Source organism: Lampetra planeri, chromosome 45 (genome assembly GCF_965212315.1).
Source record: "Lampetra planeri chromosome 45, kcLamPlan1.2.h2, whole genome shotgun sequence".
NCBI lineage: Eukaryota > Metazoa > Chordata > Hyperoartia > Petromyzontiformes > Petromyzontidae > Lampetra > Lampetra planeri.
The window spans coordinates 6,046,363-6,060,764 of record NC_136151.1 but is presented as its reverse complement, the minus strand read 5'-3'; the positions used below and the strand labels follow the sequence as shown (position 1 = coordinate 6,060,764).

The window sequence follows — 14,402 nt, the reverse complement described above, 5'->3', positions numbered from 1 at the left end:
CATTATTTTATTATTATTGTTGTATTAGCATTTTTGTAATTATTATTTGAATATTATTTTGCCGCTAGTCTTATTTTATTATTATTATTATTTTATTGTTATTTTATTCTTATTGTTTTATTATTATTTTATATTATTATTATTTTACCTACGTGACTTTACCGAAAAAACTTAACAATTGTTCTATCTTTGATCGTTCTATTTCAATAAAAACATTTTAATAAATACATGTTGGGAGCATTTAATATCTTTTAAGTTTTCAGCCTTGCATTAGAATATATGGAGCAGTTCACATTTTGATGGTATCATCACAAATTTTACATCTATTACACAGTGAATATTGAACTGAAGCTCGACTTTTAAAAATATAGATGACGGGGCAGACAAACGCACCGCTGTACTGTACTTCTGTGCTCTCGCCAGCTGCGCCGCCTGCCTTCGCCAATGCGCGGTGACCGGCGTGGTGAAGTATGGTCAAATATCCCCCGCGACCCGCACGGCGTAGGAGTCCCTCATCCAGCAGTGGATTGACAAAGTGCCCGTTACATGTCATCACACCGATAGCTACGCATTACAAGGTTGTATAACAATGCTCATTATGAATTGCTCTATTGTAGTGTACGTGCGTGTTAGTGCACGAGTGCTGTTGTTCTAGTGGTGCTGTTGTTACACGGCTACTGTGATTATCGTTACTGCAGATGGACGCTCACCGACTCTGGACCCAAACTCGGCCCACAACAAACTCCAGATTTCCTCGGATCTCAGGACGGTGACACGGACCGCTGTCTCCCAGGGTCGCCCCGATCACCCAAACCGCTTTGATGTCTGGCCACAAGCCCTGTGCTCCGAGAGCTTCTCGTCGGGTCAGCACTACTGGGAGGTGGACGTGGAGGGTGCGGCGGGGCGCTGTGAGGTTGGAGTCGCGTACGGGACGATCGCACGGAAAGGGCGTGGTGACGAGTGCAGCCTGGGACAGAACGACTCATCCTGGGTTTTATGTAAATATATCAACAGCTGCTTCGTGCGTCATGGTGGTGTAGAGACCTCAGTGCCGGTGAGGGATCCTCCCCGGAGAGTCGGGTGTCACCTGCACTGGGAGGCGGGGCTGATGTCGTTTTACTGCGCCGACTCCATGGAGATGCTGCACTCCATCCACCACCCGTTTAGTCAACCGCTCTACCCCGCACTGTGGGTGGGTGTTGATGGTAACTCAGTGAGGATGCTGGATCTGAGTCGTGCGTGCTGAGAGCAAGTGCTGTTAGCGAGCACCTATGGGGCCGTCCATAAATGACGTCACGCACCTAGGGGGGGGGGGGGCAGTCATTTGTGACAATGTGTGACTATCGGGGGGGGGGGGGTTGAAAAATATGACGTCACATCAAAATGCGCAACTTTAAATATAGACAACACGTTCTACTTAATTAAATAGACTTTTTAATAAATGTTTTCTCCTACAACATCAGAGTGCAGTGCCACATTAAATTCACACTACAATGGCAATAGTTTAAAGCTATTTTAGGCATGTTTTATTTTCTTGGGGGGGGGGGCAGAGCTTTGTGACGTCATATTTGAGGGGGGTCTGACTTTTTGTGACGCCGTGTGACGAAGGGGGGGGGGGTCAAAATCGCGTGACGTCATTTATGGACGGCCCCTATGAAGGCCGTCACAGCACACTAGGGGGTGGGTAGCCAACACCACGCCCGGCCGCCTTTGTCTCCCCAGGGGTTATGTTTACACACCGTACCAGGAACTCATTTTTCAGGCTGAGTCGACCTAGGGGAGGCCCATGACCTGTTCACCAACACCAGTGACGTTTATCGGAATCGGTCCATGCTCTCCCCTAGGTCGACCGAGCCTCAAATGAGTACCTGCTGCGACGGGCGTGGTGCTGGTCACCGACCCCCTCGTGTGCCACAGTGCCGGCCTTCATGGGTGCTACTAGCAAAGAGCACTTGCCCCTACAGTCTGTTAAGGCTACACGGGGGATAATTTTCTTTGGGTTAGTGGGTTGGTCTGTATACCTTTGTCTGTGTGTGTTTTGTTATTTTGTCTTTGTGTGTATTTTTTTTGGTGCTGGCCACCCACCCCCTCGTGTGCGAGAGTGACAGCCTTCACAGGCTCTGTTATTTGCTACTAACAGCCCTTTCCCCAACAGTCTGTTAAGACTACACAGACACACACACAGATTGACAAACACACTCACACACATACAAACACACAGACACACAAACAGATAGACACATGTACATACACCCAGATACATACATACACACAGATCCACTCTCACACACAGATACATACAAACACACAGATACACACAGATATACAAAGACAAAGATCCCCTGTATAGCCTGAACAGACTATTGGGGGATCGTTCGTGTATAGAGAGACATGTGCGTAGTGTGGGGTGGAGCGGTGGTGCAGTGGTTAGCGCACTGGTGGGGGAGGGCGGGGGTAGCCAAGGTTCTCTCTGACGTCATCGTCTCTCGCACCGCGCGCCGCGTGGCGCTCAACGCCGAAAGGGCGGAGCTCCACCGCGGGCGTGCTGGGAATACGCGTCACGTGACGCTGCGGGGTGACGCGCACCGTCCCCCTCGCGGTCACTCGCTCGTTGGGCGATAAACCCGGGGTGGGAATGGGATTGCATCACTTGGGGGGGTGGACTACTCGTGGTGTGTGCTGAGCGTCGCTGGGATGAATCATTTATGTTATAACCAGGGGTCGAGTGACTCCTCCCCTTACCCAAAGCAGTTTTATTTTACAGGGCATAGACAGAGAGAAGCCACACCTAGTAGTAGGATGAGGAGCTCTTTCACCAACAATATTATTCATAATAAAAGTTAGTTTTTAGTAGTATTTTAATTATCTGCTCTCAGATTTGGACCTGCAGCCACAACCTTCGATTCATGGGATAACGCCTCCCTCTGCTGACAAAAATGGGAACTGTCCTTTGACTTTGAAGTGGGTTCAATTAATTAGCGCCTGATATATATCTAGACTCTGGAGTGAAGATCTACCTTTTACTACAACACGACTAATATTGTCTCAACACGCATTAATAATACGCAGACACTATTTGTTATTACATGGAGAGAGACACTGCAAACTCCAAATATACAGCAGCCGTCAGGGTGAGAATCCAACTCACGACTTCCTGCATACCAGGCGAGGGAGTTAACATCTCCTAGCCACCACAGCGCCCCTCCCTAACGCGAGACACCAATCCGGTGTGAATTCAACCTCGAGTCTCAGGCTGTTTAGCAACACGTAGATGATTTGAGACGCATTGATTATATCGTACCAGTTGTGTACTTGTGTGAACGCTAATCGCATTGTGCTCTGGGCTGTGGGTGAGATTTATATTTGCTTCATTGCTGGCATCGGTTTGAATTGTTTTGCTTTTTTAATTTTTGTGACCCAGGTCACTCTTGTCAATGAGACTCATCCTGATCTCCTGAGTTCTCACCTCGTTGAACTCAAATTCAACTCGACTCGATCTTCATCAGCATCAGCAGAAGTGTCATCTGCAGCAGAATTAGTAACAGCAGCAGGACCTACAGCATCAGCAGCGGTAGCTCCATCATTAGCATCATCATCGTCAGCATCAGGAGTAGTACCAACAGCATAAAAAATAATGTAAGCATTTTCAGCAGCAACAAAATCATCACCATCAGCAGTAGAAGCAGCGAATGCAGCAGCAATCACTCTTGCAGCCGAGACTCATCCTGGTCTCTTGAGTTCTCACCTGGTCAAACAAATTGACTTTAACACATAGGCTTTCGCGACTAATATTATCAATAATAAAAGATTCTTGGGTTAGATCGCGTAAATATGCATATACTTGATTGTGTTCTGGGTTACCTGTGAATTGGAATCACATTTTATTGTGGGTCAAGGGTCCATGTGTGTGTGGTGATGAATAAAAACATTACATCTGAACATCAGTTTACTGTACTGGGATGTGTGGGCTCATGTGGTGGGTGCGTTTCCTAGTCTCTATGTGGCTGGGTGATGGCAGTTTGACATCGTAATATCAGTAGTGGCTATGCACGTGGCCTGTAATCCCGCACTGTGGAGCCGAGGGTTGGTGGGACCCCTCGAATGTTGTGAAGCCCACTTCCCGAGGGAGCCGAGGAGGTGCCGTTCCCAGGTTGCCTCTGCCAGGAGAACCCCGTACAGCAAAGTGTGGACTAAAATCGTCTGTCCCTTCTGTATGGCATAGAGTGTAGCGCCGTTTCAGGCGAAGGTTTTCTCCGGGTCCTCCAATTTATTCCCACATTCACACACACAAACATTCATTGACTAAAGAAATCTTCTTCTTGGTTCTTTCGGTAAAGTCACGTAGAATGGAGATAATAAAATAATACAAATAAAACATAATAAAATAATATTTTATTATATTATTTTATATTTTTTTATTATTATATTATTTCATTATGTTTTATTTGTATTCTTTTATTATTTCCATTCTACGTGACTTTACCGAAAGAACCAAGCAGATAAATCCCTGCAGTCACGAAAGCTTTAAATCGAAATTTAAAGACATCTCTATATATATAGAGGAGCGCAGAGATTTGGTAATAAGTTTAACACGTAGGCTTTCACGACCAATATCATCCATAACACATTTTTGGGGGGGTTAGAACACGTAAATATATAAATGATGAAGCTAGTTGTAATTACTGGTGAAACGTTGTACTCAGATTGTAAATGTTGTGGCTTGGCTGTTCAACACACCGGTGTGCTGTACTATTAACTAATTAGCATGTTCTATTCACGTGACAAACTTTACTAATTGGCTGTGTCGGGTGGTGTCAGGTTTATTGACACATTTATATATTTAAGCGATCTAACCCAAAGAAACCTATATTATAGATTTGGTAATCGTTGGTGAAGCCAGTTAATCACTACCTGACTGATGCTTTCCCGCTTGCCTCTGGTTCCTCGACGATCTTGAGAGATGTGCTTTAATGTCATCAGAATGGAATCTCACGAAAAACCGATGACATACGCATACGTCATCGAAATAGGTTAATATATACATCAGCTGAACGATCGAAATCATATGCATGACTCAATATGTACCCAACATATTCAACCTATATATACTATACTCTATGGATCATTCGGTAAAGTCACGTAGGTATAAAAATAATTAGTCACGTCGTTTTGATCGCAACACAAGCAATCGTCATCAGGTGGGACAACCACGGCTAGAAAAAACTGCTGAAGTAGGCAAGAGATCTGCCGTGACACGAGGTTATATAGGCCTCAGCAATATGGGGGTAGTGTATAGTGTAGTGTGTAGTGTAGTGTATAGTGTAGTGTATAGTGTAGTGTATAGTGTAGTGTATAGTGTAGTGTATAGTGTAGTGTATAGTGTAGTGTATAGTAGTGTAGTGTATAGTGTAGTGTATAGTGTATAGTAGTGGTGTATAGTGTAGTGTATAGTAGTGTAGTGTATAGTGTAGTGTATAGTAGTGTAGTGTAGTGTATAGTGTAGTGTATAGTAGTGTAGTGTATAGTATAGTGTATAGTGTAGTGTAGTGTGTAGTGTAGTGTATAGTGTAGTGTATAGTGTAGTGTATAGTAGTGGTGTATAGTGTAGTGTATAGTGAAGTAGGCGAGAGACCTGCCGTGGCACGAGATTATATAGGCCTCGGCAGTAGGGGGGGGAGAGAGAAGTGGGGGGGAACGAGGCGGGGCAGAAAGTGGACCCCGCAGCAGCACCAGGGTCACTGGAGTAGAGATCGGAGAGAGATTCACAGAGAGAGAGAGAGAAAGACACACAGAGAGTCGGAAATAACAGCTGACACAGGCAGGCAAGATGGAAACATCACTGTCAGTTAAGACTTTACCTGATTAATAACGTCCTTCCCATGATTGCTCAGTTTGTAACCATCTTTTCGGTTGAAGTTGTGTCTGTGTTTATATATCTGGATGGCTTTATGAGCAAATTTCTGATAATTGCGGTGGGTTTTTAGAGTACCTTTGTTTTGGAAAAGTCCATTTCGTGTGAGCCCACTGCGTTAAGACAATGATCAGCAACAGCAGACGTATTGGTCCTACCGTGTTTCAGATCTGCCTTGTGTTCGCGAACGCGGTCCGAGACATGTCGTTTTATTTCCCCAATATAACTGCTGCTGCAGCCACAACTCAGTTTGTAGACACCCGGGTATTGCATATCAGGAATCACATCCTTTACAGTTTGGATCAAATCACGGATTTTGTGTACTGTGTTCAAACGAACCTGGATCTTGTGTTTGTTTAAGATATTGGAAATCTTTTTGGTAACCCCTGCTATGTATGCCAAAAGAACATGCGTTTTTAGCACAGCTTTGTATTCCTGCGAGACTTGGAGATTGAAAAAGACTGACAAAGATAAGATATTGACACTCGAGCTGTATTGCTACAGAAGGATCCTGCATCTAAGCTGGACTCAAAGACTGAACAACGTAGAAGCAAGAAAAAAGGTTGCACAGAAGAAGACCGATTGCAGGCAGCGATGATAAGGAAACTGGCACTATTTGTACATTATGTGGGATGGACAACAGCAGGAAAATGTAACGTCTGTTGTTCGGAAAAATGGAAGGAACAGGAAAGAGAGGAAGACCTAACAGAGAATGACTTGACGACGACATCATGAAGAGGTTGGTGCCGGAAAGATCTGGCACTACTTGAAGATATTAGCACAAGACGTAAGAAAGGGGAGTTGACACCTACAGGCTATCTGCCCATGGATAGTGATGATGATCTTCAAGGGAGCTTTGCACTTTCACACAAACAACACAGAAAATAAAGTGGACAGCTCCACATGTGGAGGCGACTGGCGAAATCTATCAAACAAGTACAAAATTAAATCGTCCAACACAAACCATGAGTGCCGCTCGCCCTGTAACCATGAAGACCGCCCCCAGCACCTCTCCCAAAATTCTCAAGGGGGTTCAGGTGTTTGAGAATTGTAATGTTTGAATTAAGTACAGTACACAGTAGAGGGTCAGGCTTTTCAGAGTTTTAATATTTGAATTAAGTATAGTACATAGTAGAGGTTCAGGTGTTTCAGTTTTAATGTTTGAAGTACTGTACAAGTCTTGATTTGAAGCTTTCGTGACTGCAGGAATCCATACTCTTTGGTTATTTCAGTAAAGTCATCTGGTCCAACCCATGTGAGACTAGGCTCTAAGGAAAGCTGTCTCGGGTGTGGACCAATCAACTTCAAGGACAGTGCACATTATCAGAATTATGTCTTTTGTTTGTATTTCCCGGTACAAGAATACAGGTAAACCGTATGGGTTGACGGGTATGTTACGCGTGTAGACAAACTTGACTTTGATGTCGTGGTAAACAAGGAGGGTGCTCCAGAGCTATGGTTCGAGTTGAAATGAGCCGCGCGTTGTGGTTGTTCCCAATTTTGTGATTATTATCAATTCGTTTTTATGACTGGACCATTTTTGAGTATGATCATCTTACACTACACAAATTGATAATGGGCCGAATTTAGGAAATCGACTACACGGTTTAAACAGGGAAGTACAATACAGGAGTACAGTATGTTTCCTGCACAGTAAATCACATCGCAGGAGAACTCCCCTATCAGAATTCAAAGCACCAGGACCCCCACTTCTGAGCAGGACGATCAAGAACTATCCCGTGTTAATTTACTTATTTATTTTTCTTGCGGATCTTGTGCTCTAACTGTATGACAGTCCCGTGTACTGTAGAATCATTAGCTAAGTAAATACATCTCTTTGATTTAAAGCTTTAGTGACTGCAGGGATTCATCTTCTTGGTTCTTTCGGTAAAGTCACGTAGAAGGGAAGTAATAAAATAATAAAAATAAAACATAATAAAATTATTCTCACGACGTTTCGGCCACAACGCAAGCAGCCGTCCTCAGGTGAATCTAAGACCTGCTCTTCACCTGAGGACGGCTGCTTGCGTTGTGGCATGAAACGTCGTGAGAATCGTATTTTATTATGTTTTATTTTCATTATTTTATTACTTCCTTTCTACGTGACTTTACCGAAAGAACCAAGAAGATAAATACACCCCTTTTGACACAGTTCCCCTCAGCCCTTTCCCCTCAGGAGAGATCCTTCCTCCACTTCAGCCAATCTTACAGTCGTTCACGAACAGCATTTGCCCCAAGATTCTGTTGAAGCCTATATGGGGGATATTTGTATTGTGTGTGTGTATGTTTGTGTGCGTGAATCTGCGCATTGTGCCTGTTCTCTGCGTTGGTTACACTCCGTGCTCTGAGGACGCACGACTCAAGTCCAGAATCCTCACTGAGTCACCTTCACCCCCCGAAGTGCGGGGAAGAGAGGCTGACTAAATGAGTGGTGAATCACGTGCAGCAGCTCAGCAAGCGTGCTGTGACAGTTCCACCTGAAGACGGAAGCTTGTGTCGCCTCCAAAACGTCGTGATTTTTATTTTATTTTTTATTTTACTTTTATTAATTCAAATTTTTTACCTACGTGACTTTACCTAAAAAACCTAAGAATACTTAAGTATATAGTTCAACTATCGTACCTAAAAGCCGAAAGCAATGGCGGCACAGCGCCCCCGACTGGGCGACCTGTGTGAAGTGTAACAAAGGGGCAGACTGCCGCCTCCTGCTGACCTGCTGGGGAGTGGCATCCACGAGGTGTTCTGTACTTACAGTGAGGGAAAGAAGTATTTGATCCCCTGCTGATTTTGTACGTTTGCCCACTGACAAAGAAATTATCAGTCTATAATTTTAATGGTAGGTTTATTTGAACATAACATTTTTGACATGCGTTTTTATGGATTTTTCTTGTTGCTATTTTGTCTCTCACTGTTCAAATAAACCTATCATTAAAATTATAGACTAATCATTTTTTTGTCAGTGGGCAAACGTACAAAATCAGCAGGGGATCAAATACTTTTTTCCCTCACTGTATGCACCAAACAACAGTTCGGAGTGTTCGGCGTTCTTGGAGATGGTGGGTGCAGTGCTCGACAGAGTGCCGCCTACTGACTCCATAATCTTACTGGGCGACTCCAATGCTCACGTGGGAGACGATGGAGATACCTGGAGAGTTATGATTGTGAGAAATGGCCCCCCGTGATCTGAACCTGAACGGTGAGATGTTATTATAATTCTGCACTCGTCACGGAATGTCGATAAACAAACACCATGTTTGAATTTCGATTTAAAGCTTTCGTGACTGCAGGGATTCATCTTCTTGGTTCTTTGCGGTAAAGTCACGTAGAAAGAAATTAATAAAATAATAAAAAATAAAATAATTCTCACGACGTATCGGCCACAACGCAAGTAGCCATCTTCAGGTGAAGAACAGGTCTGTCAAGGAGACATTTAGATTCTGTCTCCTTGACAGACCTGTTCTTCACCTGAAGACGGCTACTTGCGTTGTGGCCGATACGTCGTGAGAATTATTTTATTTTTATTATTTTATTAATTTCTTTCTATGTGACTTTACCGAAAGAACAAAGAAGACCATGTTTGAACACAAGGATGCTCAGAGAGCAATGGCTGCACAGCGCCCCCTACTGGACGATCTGCGTGAAGTGCAACAAAGGCGCAGACTGCCGCCACCTGCTGGCCTGCTGGGGAGTGGCATCCACGAGGTATCCTGGAATGTCCTCGTCTGTCTCTCTCTCTACAGAGACGCAGAGCTTTGAGTCGAGTGAATTCCGTTGACTCACGTGAAAAAAAAATCCAAAAGGGACTTTCCCATATTCTTAGTTTTTTTCAGTAAAGTCACGTAGGTAAAAAATAAAATAAATTAAATTACGACGTTTCGATTGCACCACAAGCAATCGTCATCAGGTGGAAAACTGCAGCAATATATTTTTTTGCTGAAGTGGGAGAGAGAGTTGCCGTGGTAAGAGGTTATACAAGCAAGAAAGGGGGGGGCAGGAGCGAGGGGGAAGAGGCAGGGGTGGGAGTGTGGGGTGTGGGGTAGGGGGAAGCGCTGCGTGGACGCCAGGAGAGGCTGGGGGGGGGGGGGAAGTGGACGGGGCTGGGAGTGGGAGGCTGAGAGAACAAAATAGAGTCGTAGTGGTACCTGGCAGATATGATAGACGACAACCGCTACAAAGCAGTTAGGGTTTTTTATTCTTAGGTTTTTTCGGTAAAGTCACGTAGGTGTAAAAATTTAAATTAAAATGAATAAAAGTAAAATAAAAATAAAATAAAAATCACGACGTTTCGGAGGCAACACAAGCTTCCGTCTTCAGGTGGAACCGTCACAGCACGATAGCTGTATCAAGTGATATCAAGTGATACAGCTATCGTGCTGTGACGGTTCCACCTGAGGACGGAAGCTTGTGTTGCCTCCGAAACGTCGTGATTTTTATTTTATTTTTATAAATTAATTTTTTTTATCTACGTGCACCGTGACCCTGACCCAACCGGCGTCTCTCCCTCTGCAGGCGTGGTCACGTGACAATGCAGCCTTTAGAGCGGTGCTCCGGAACGCTAAATTAGACGAAAGTTTTCGCCAGGATGACGCCGTGCATATTTATTATTTCTATTGCTCCCGTTATAAAGTCACGAAAAATACCATGCAGCATTTTCATTAAGTAGTTGTATATATACTCCTTAGTTTTTTCGGTAAAGTCAAGGGAAATAATAAAATAATACAAATAAAACATAATAAAATAAAATTATCACGACGTTTCGGCCACAACACAAGCAGCCGTCCTCAGGTGAAGACAGAGCTGTCTGAAAAACAGTGGGCCCAGCTTAAAATACGCTGCCAAGCTTAGCGGTGTTCATTGCGACACTGTCTTTCAGACAGCTCTGTCTTCACCTGAGGACGGCTGCTTGTGTTGTGGCCGAAACGTCGTAATAATTTTATTATGTTTTATTTTTATTATTTATTATTTCCCTTCTACGTGACTTTACCGAAAGAACCAAGAAGATGGTGGAGACTTAGTGCGACGAGGGGCAGAGCCAGGAAGAGGTGAAAAGAGCGGGTGGGTGCCTGAGTAGGTGAGTGGGTGGGTGAGTGGTTGAGTGGGTGGGTGAGTGGGTGGATGGGTGGGTGAGCGAGTGGGTGAGCGAGTGGGTGAGCGTCAGGTGTGACGGTTAGGCCAGGTGAGGGTGAGAGGTGACGATTGGCGGAGACTTCGTGCGACGAGGGGCGGAGCCAGGAAGAGGTGAAAAGAGGGAGCGAGTGAGTGGGTGGGTGAGTGAGTGGATGAGTGGGTGGGTGAGTGAATGGGTGAGTGGGTGGATGAGTGGGTACGTGGGTGAGTGGGTGGGTGAGTAGGTGGGTAAGTGGGTGGGTGAGTGGGTGCGTGGGTGGTTGAGTGGGTGGGTGATTGGGTGCGTGGTTGGGTGAGTAGGTGCGTGGGTGAGTGGGTGGGTGGATGAGTGGGTGGATGAGTGGGTGGATGAGTGAGCGAGTGGGTGGGTGAGCGAGTGGGTGGGTGAGCGAGTGGGTGGGTGAGCGAGTGGGTGGGTGAGCGAGTGGGTGGGTGAGCGAGTGGGTGGGCGAGCGAGTGGGCGGGCGAGTGGGTGGGTGAGCGAGTGGGTGGGCGAGTGCATGGATGCATGGGTGAGCGTCAAGTGTGACGGTTCGGCCAGGTGAGGGTGAGAGGTGACGATGACGTGCGGAGTTAGGAAGAGGTTAAAAAGGGAGCGGGTGGCAGGGTTGTGGGACGTTGAGGGAGACAGCGAGGATTAAGGTGTGGACCCGTGCCGTGAAATAAAGACATTACCTTGGTGACATAGAAAAGGGCCAGTTTTCTTTCACATGTATGTTGGACTTCTTTCGCACAGTACGTAGCCGTCCGTACTAAGCGGAGGTGAGCGGAAAGGGCGGCTTCACTCTCGGGATCAATGTGTAGAGGAGTAAAATGGGGACGTGACGTCAGGTGTGCCGTTCAGTGCGATGACGCCACGTCTCCTAGGGTACTTAAGGGATACCCCTTGACGTAAGCGGGGTCACTGTGGGAACGGGTAGAGTGAGCAGGGTGAAGAGGGAACCAGTGGGCAGAGAGAGGGATCGAATAGGGAGTCTGGGGAGAAGCTGGTGGTAGCCGTAGAGGTGCTTCTCTCTCCGGTTGGTGGAGTCGGCAGAGTCCACGATCCGACACGAGAGAGAGAGACCGGAGCTAGCCGGCAGGGACCCGGACTCAGAGTAGGACCCCTAGCCCCTGGGAGTTGTGTACCCTGCTGTGTAATATTGTAACAGCTTTAATAAACCCTGGCGAAAGCCCTTAACTTACCTCCGTCTTCGAGTACGTCCGTCGGAACTTCTCTATAAATGGAACAACGCAAACCACCTCCACCACGACACGGTGGCGATCCTCGGGAGAGGCTCGGTGTGCGTACACGGCATTCGATAGACCACGTTCCGGTTTAACGTAACATTGGATTTCTTTCTCCAATATTTTACACGGAAAGCTGATCAAGTAAAACAATGAATGCATTTGTTCTTTTCTATCTACGTGACTTGACTGAAAGAACCAAAGAACACTGAAATTAATACGTAAATATTTGTAAAATCATAGATCTACTGTACTGTCTAAATATTACGTTTCAATGCGAGCAAAAACATTTTTGTTGTGTCTTTGTTTGTGTTTCTCCCTTGTGATGGGACTTTGCAGGATGAACGTTGAGATTTATAAGTAGTATGGGGTGACCAATAAGGTCTGAATTGGTCTACAGTAAGGTAGGGCACTGATAATGGGTTCACATCTTTGCGTTTCTTCACTGTGCTGTAAGTCACTTTCTTTTTTATACTGTACAGTATAACATTTTAATATTACGTTCAATATAAATTGCCTTCGTTGACAATACGAAGAGTAAGTTATGAAGTGTTCATAGTGTGAAATGGTAAGTCACCAAGGCTGGGAACGCATCCTCATGGCACCAATGTTGTAAGTTGTTCACTATACGACGTTTCAATATACGAACCAGCTCCAGGAACGCGGTATCACTGTGTGCGCAGCTAGCATATTTCTACCCAAAATTCACAACACAGTACGCGGTTTGGGTTCATTCGTTCGGCTATGTGGTCAAACGTGAGACTACTGCACTGTACCGTGTGTACTGTACCGTGTGTACTGTACCGTGTGTACTGTACCGTGTGTACTGTACCGTGTGTACTGTACCGTGTGTACTGTACCGTGTGTACTGTACCGTGTGTACTGTATGCGTAAAGGCAGTGATGGTGTAGCTGTTAACGCTGCGCTACGAACCTGGCGACCCAAGCTTTGATTCCCACTCACTGCCACCAACAAGCAGTGATAGCGATTATATGAATCGGTCTGGGCCTCGCCTAGGTCGACTCAGCCTCAAATGAGTACCTGGTGTAGCGGTGGTCGTGTAACAAACATCGCCACTGGGGGGAGACGAAGGCGGTCGGGCGTAGTGCCGGCCACCCACCCACCTCGTGTGCCACGGTGCAGGTAGCCATCATCGGTGCTGCCACTCATCATATATACGAGATCCGATGAGAGGTTTTGTCTAACGCCGTTAGCAACGTGAATGCAAGTACTGTGTCATTTTAAACATGCTGTCAGCGAGCGCCTAGTAAGGCCGGCTGGGCGCACGAGGGAATAGATATACACACATATACAAAGACACACAGTTATACATGTATACACACACACATACATATAAGATCCCCCATTTAGCCTTAACAGACTGTAGGGGCAAGTGCTCTTAGCGAGCACCTATGAAGGCCGGCACGGCACACGAGGGGGGTGGGTGACCAGCACCACACCCGGCCGCCTTTGTCTCCCTAGTGACGATGTTTACTACACACTGCACCGGGTACTCATTTGAGGCTGAGTCGACCTAGGGGAGGCCCAGGACCGGTTCAGATAATCGTCACTGGTGTTGTTGGCCGTGAGCGGGAATCGAACCCGGGTCGCCAGGTTCATAGCACAGCGCGCTAACCGCTACACCACCGCTCCCCACATAGACACACGCACACAGATACACTTATACATACACGAAGACAAAGATGCCCCCGTTTCGCCTGTAACAGACTGTTGGGGCAAGTGCTGTGAGTAGCGAGTAGCAGAGCCTATGAAGGCTACCGGCACTGTGGCACACACAGAGGGGGTGGGTGGCCAGCACCACGCCCGGTCGCCTTTGTCTCTCCCCAGAGGTCGCAAACGGGTTTTGATTCCTTACCCGTACCCGGCCGTACCCTACCGGCCGGGTACGGGTAGGGTACGGGTATCGGGTACCTGATTGCGACCTCTGGGATGAAGCCATGTTTGCCGGCGCGGGTGGGTTGATTGTAGGAACTTGAATTGTGAGAAGAGACAAGACGTTGGGAAATGAGTGACAAACGGTGACTCACCAGTGACTCACGGCCTACCCGTACCCGGCCGCACCAGGGTCGCAAACGGGTACCCATACCCGGCCGTACCCGTACCCTACCCGTACCCG

At 46.4% G+C, this 14,402-nt stretch overlaps 1 protein-coding gene across 1 annotated transcript in view; it reads left to right on the top strand.

Annotated features, from left to right (window-relative positions):
- LOC144733068 (zinc-binding protein A33-like) overlaps positions 1-1,306 on the top strand; it is a 59,697-nt gene extending 58,391 nt beyond the window's left edge. The window contains exon 6 of the mRNA XM_078614806.1: positions 699-1,306. Within this exon, the coding sequence (XP_078470932.1) occupies positions 699-1,246 (548 nt within the window). The 3' untranslated portion in view covers positions 1,247-1,306. The remainder of the gene's footprint in view (positions 1-698) is intronic.
- The last annotated feature ends 13,096 nt before the right edge of the window (positions 1,307-14,402 follow it).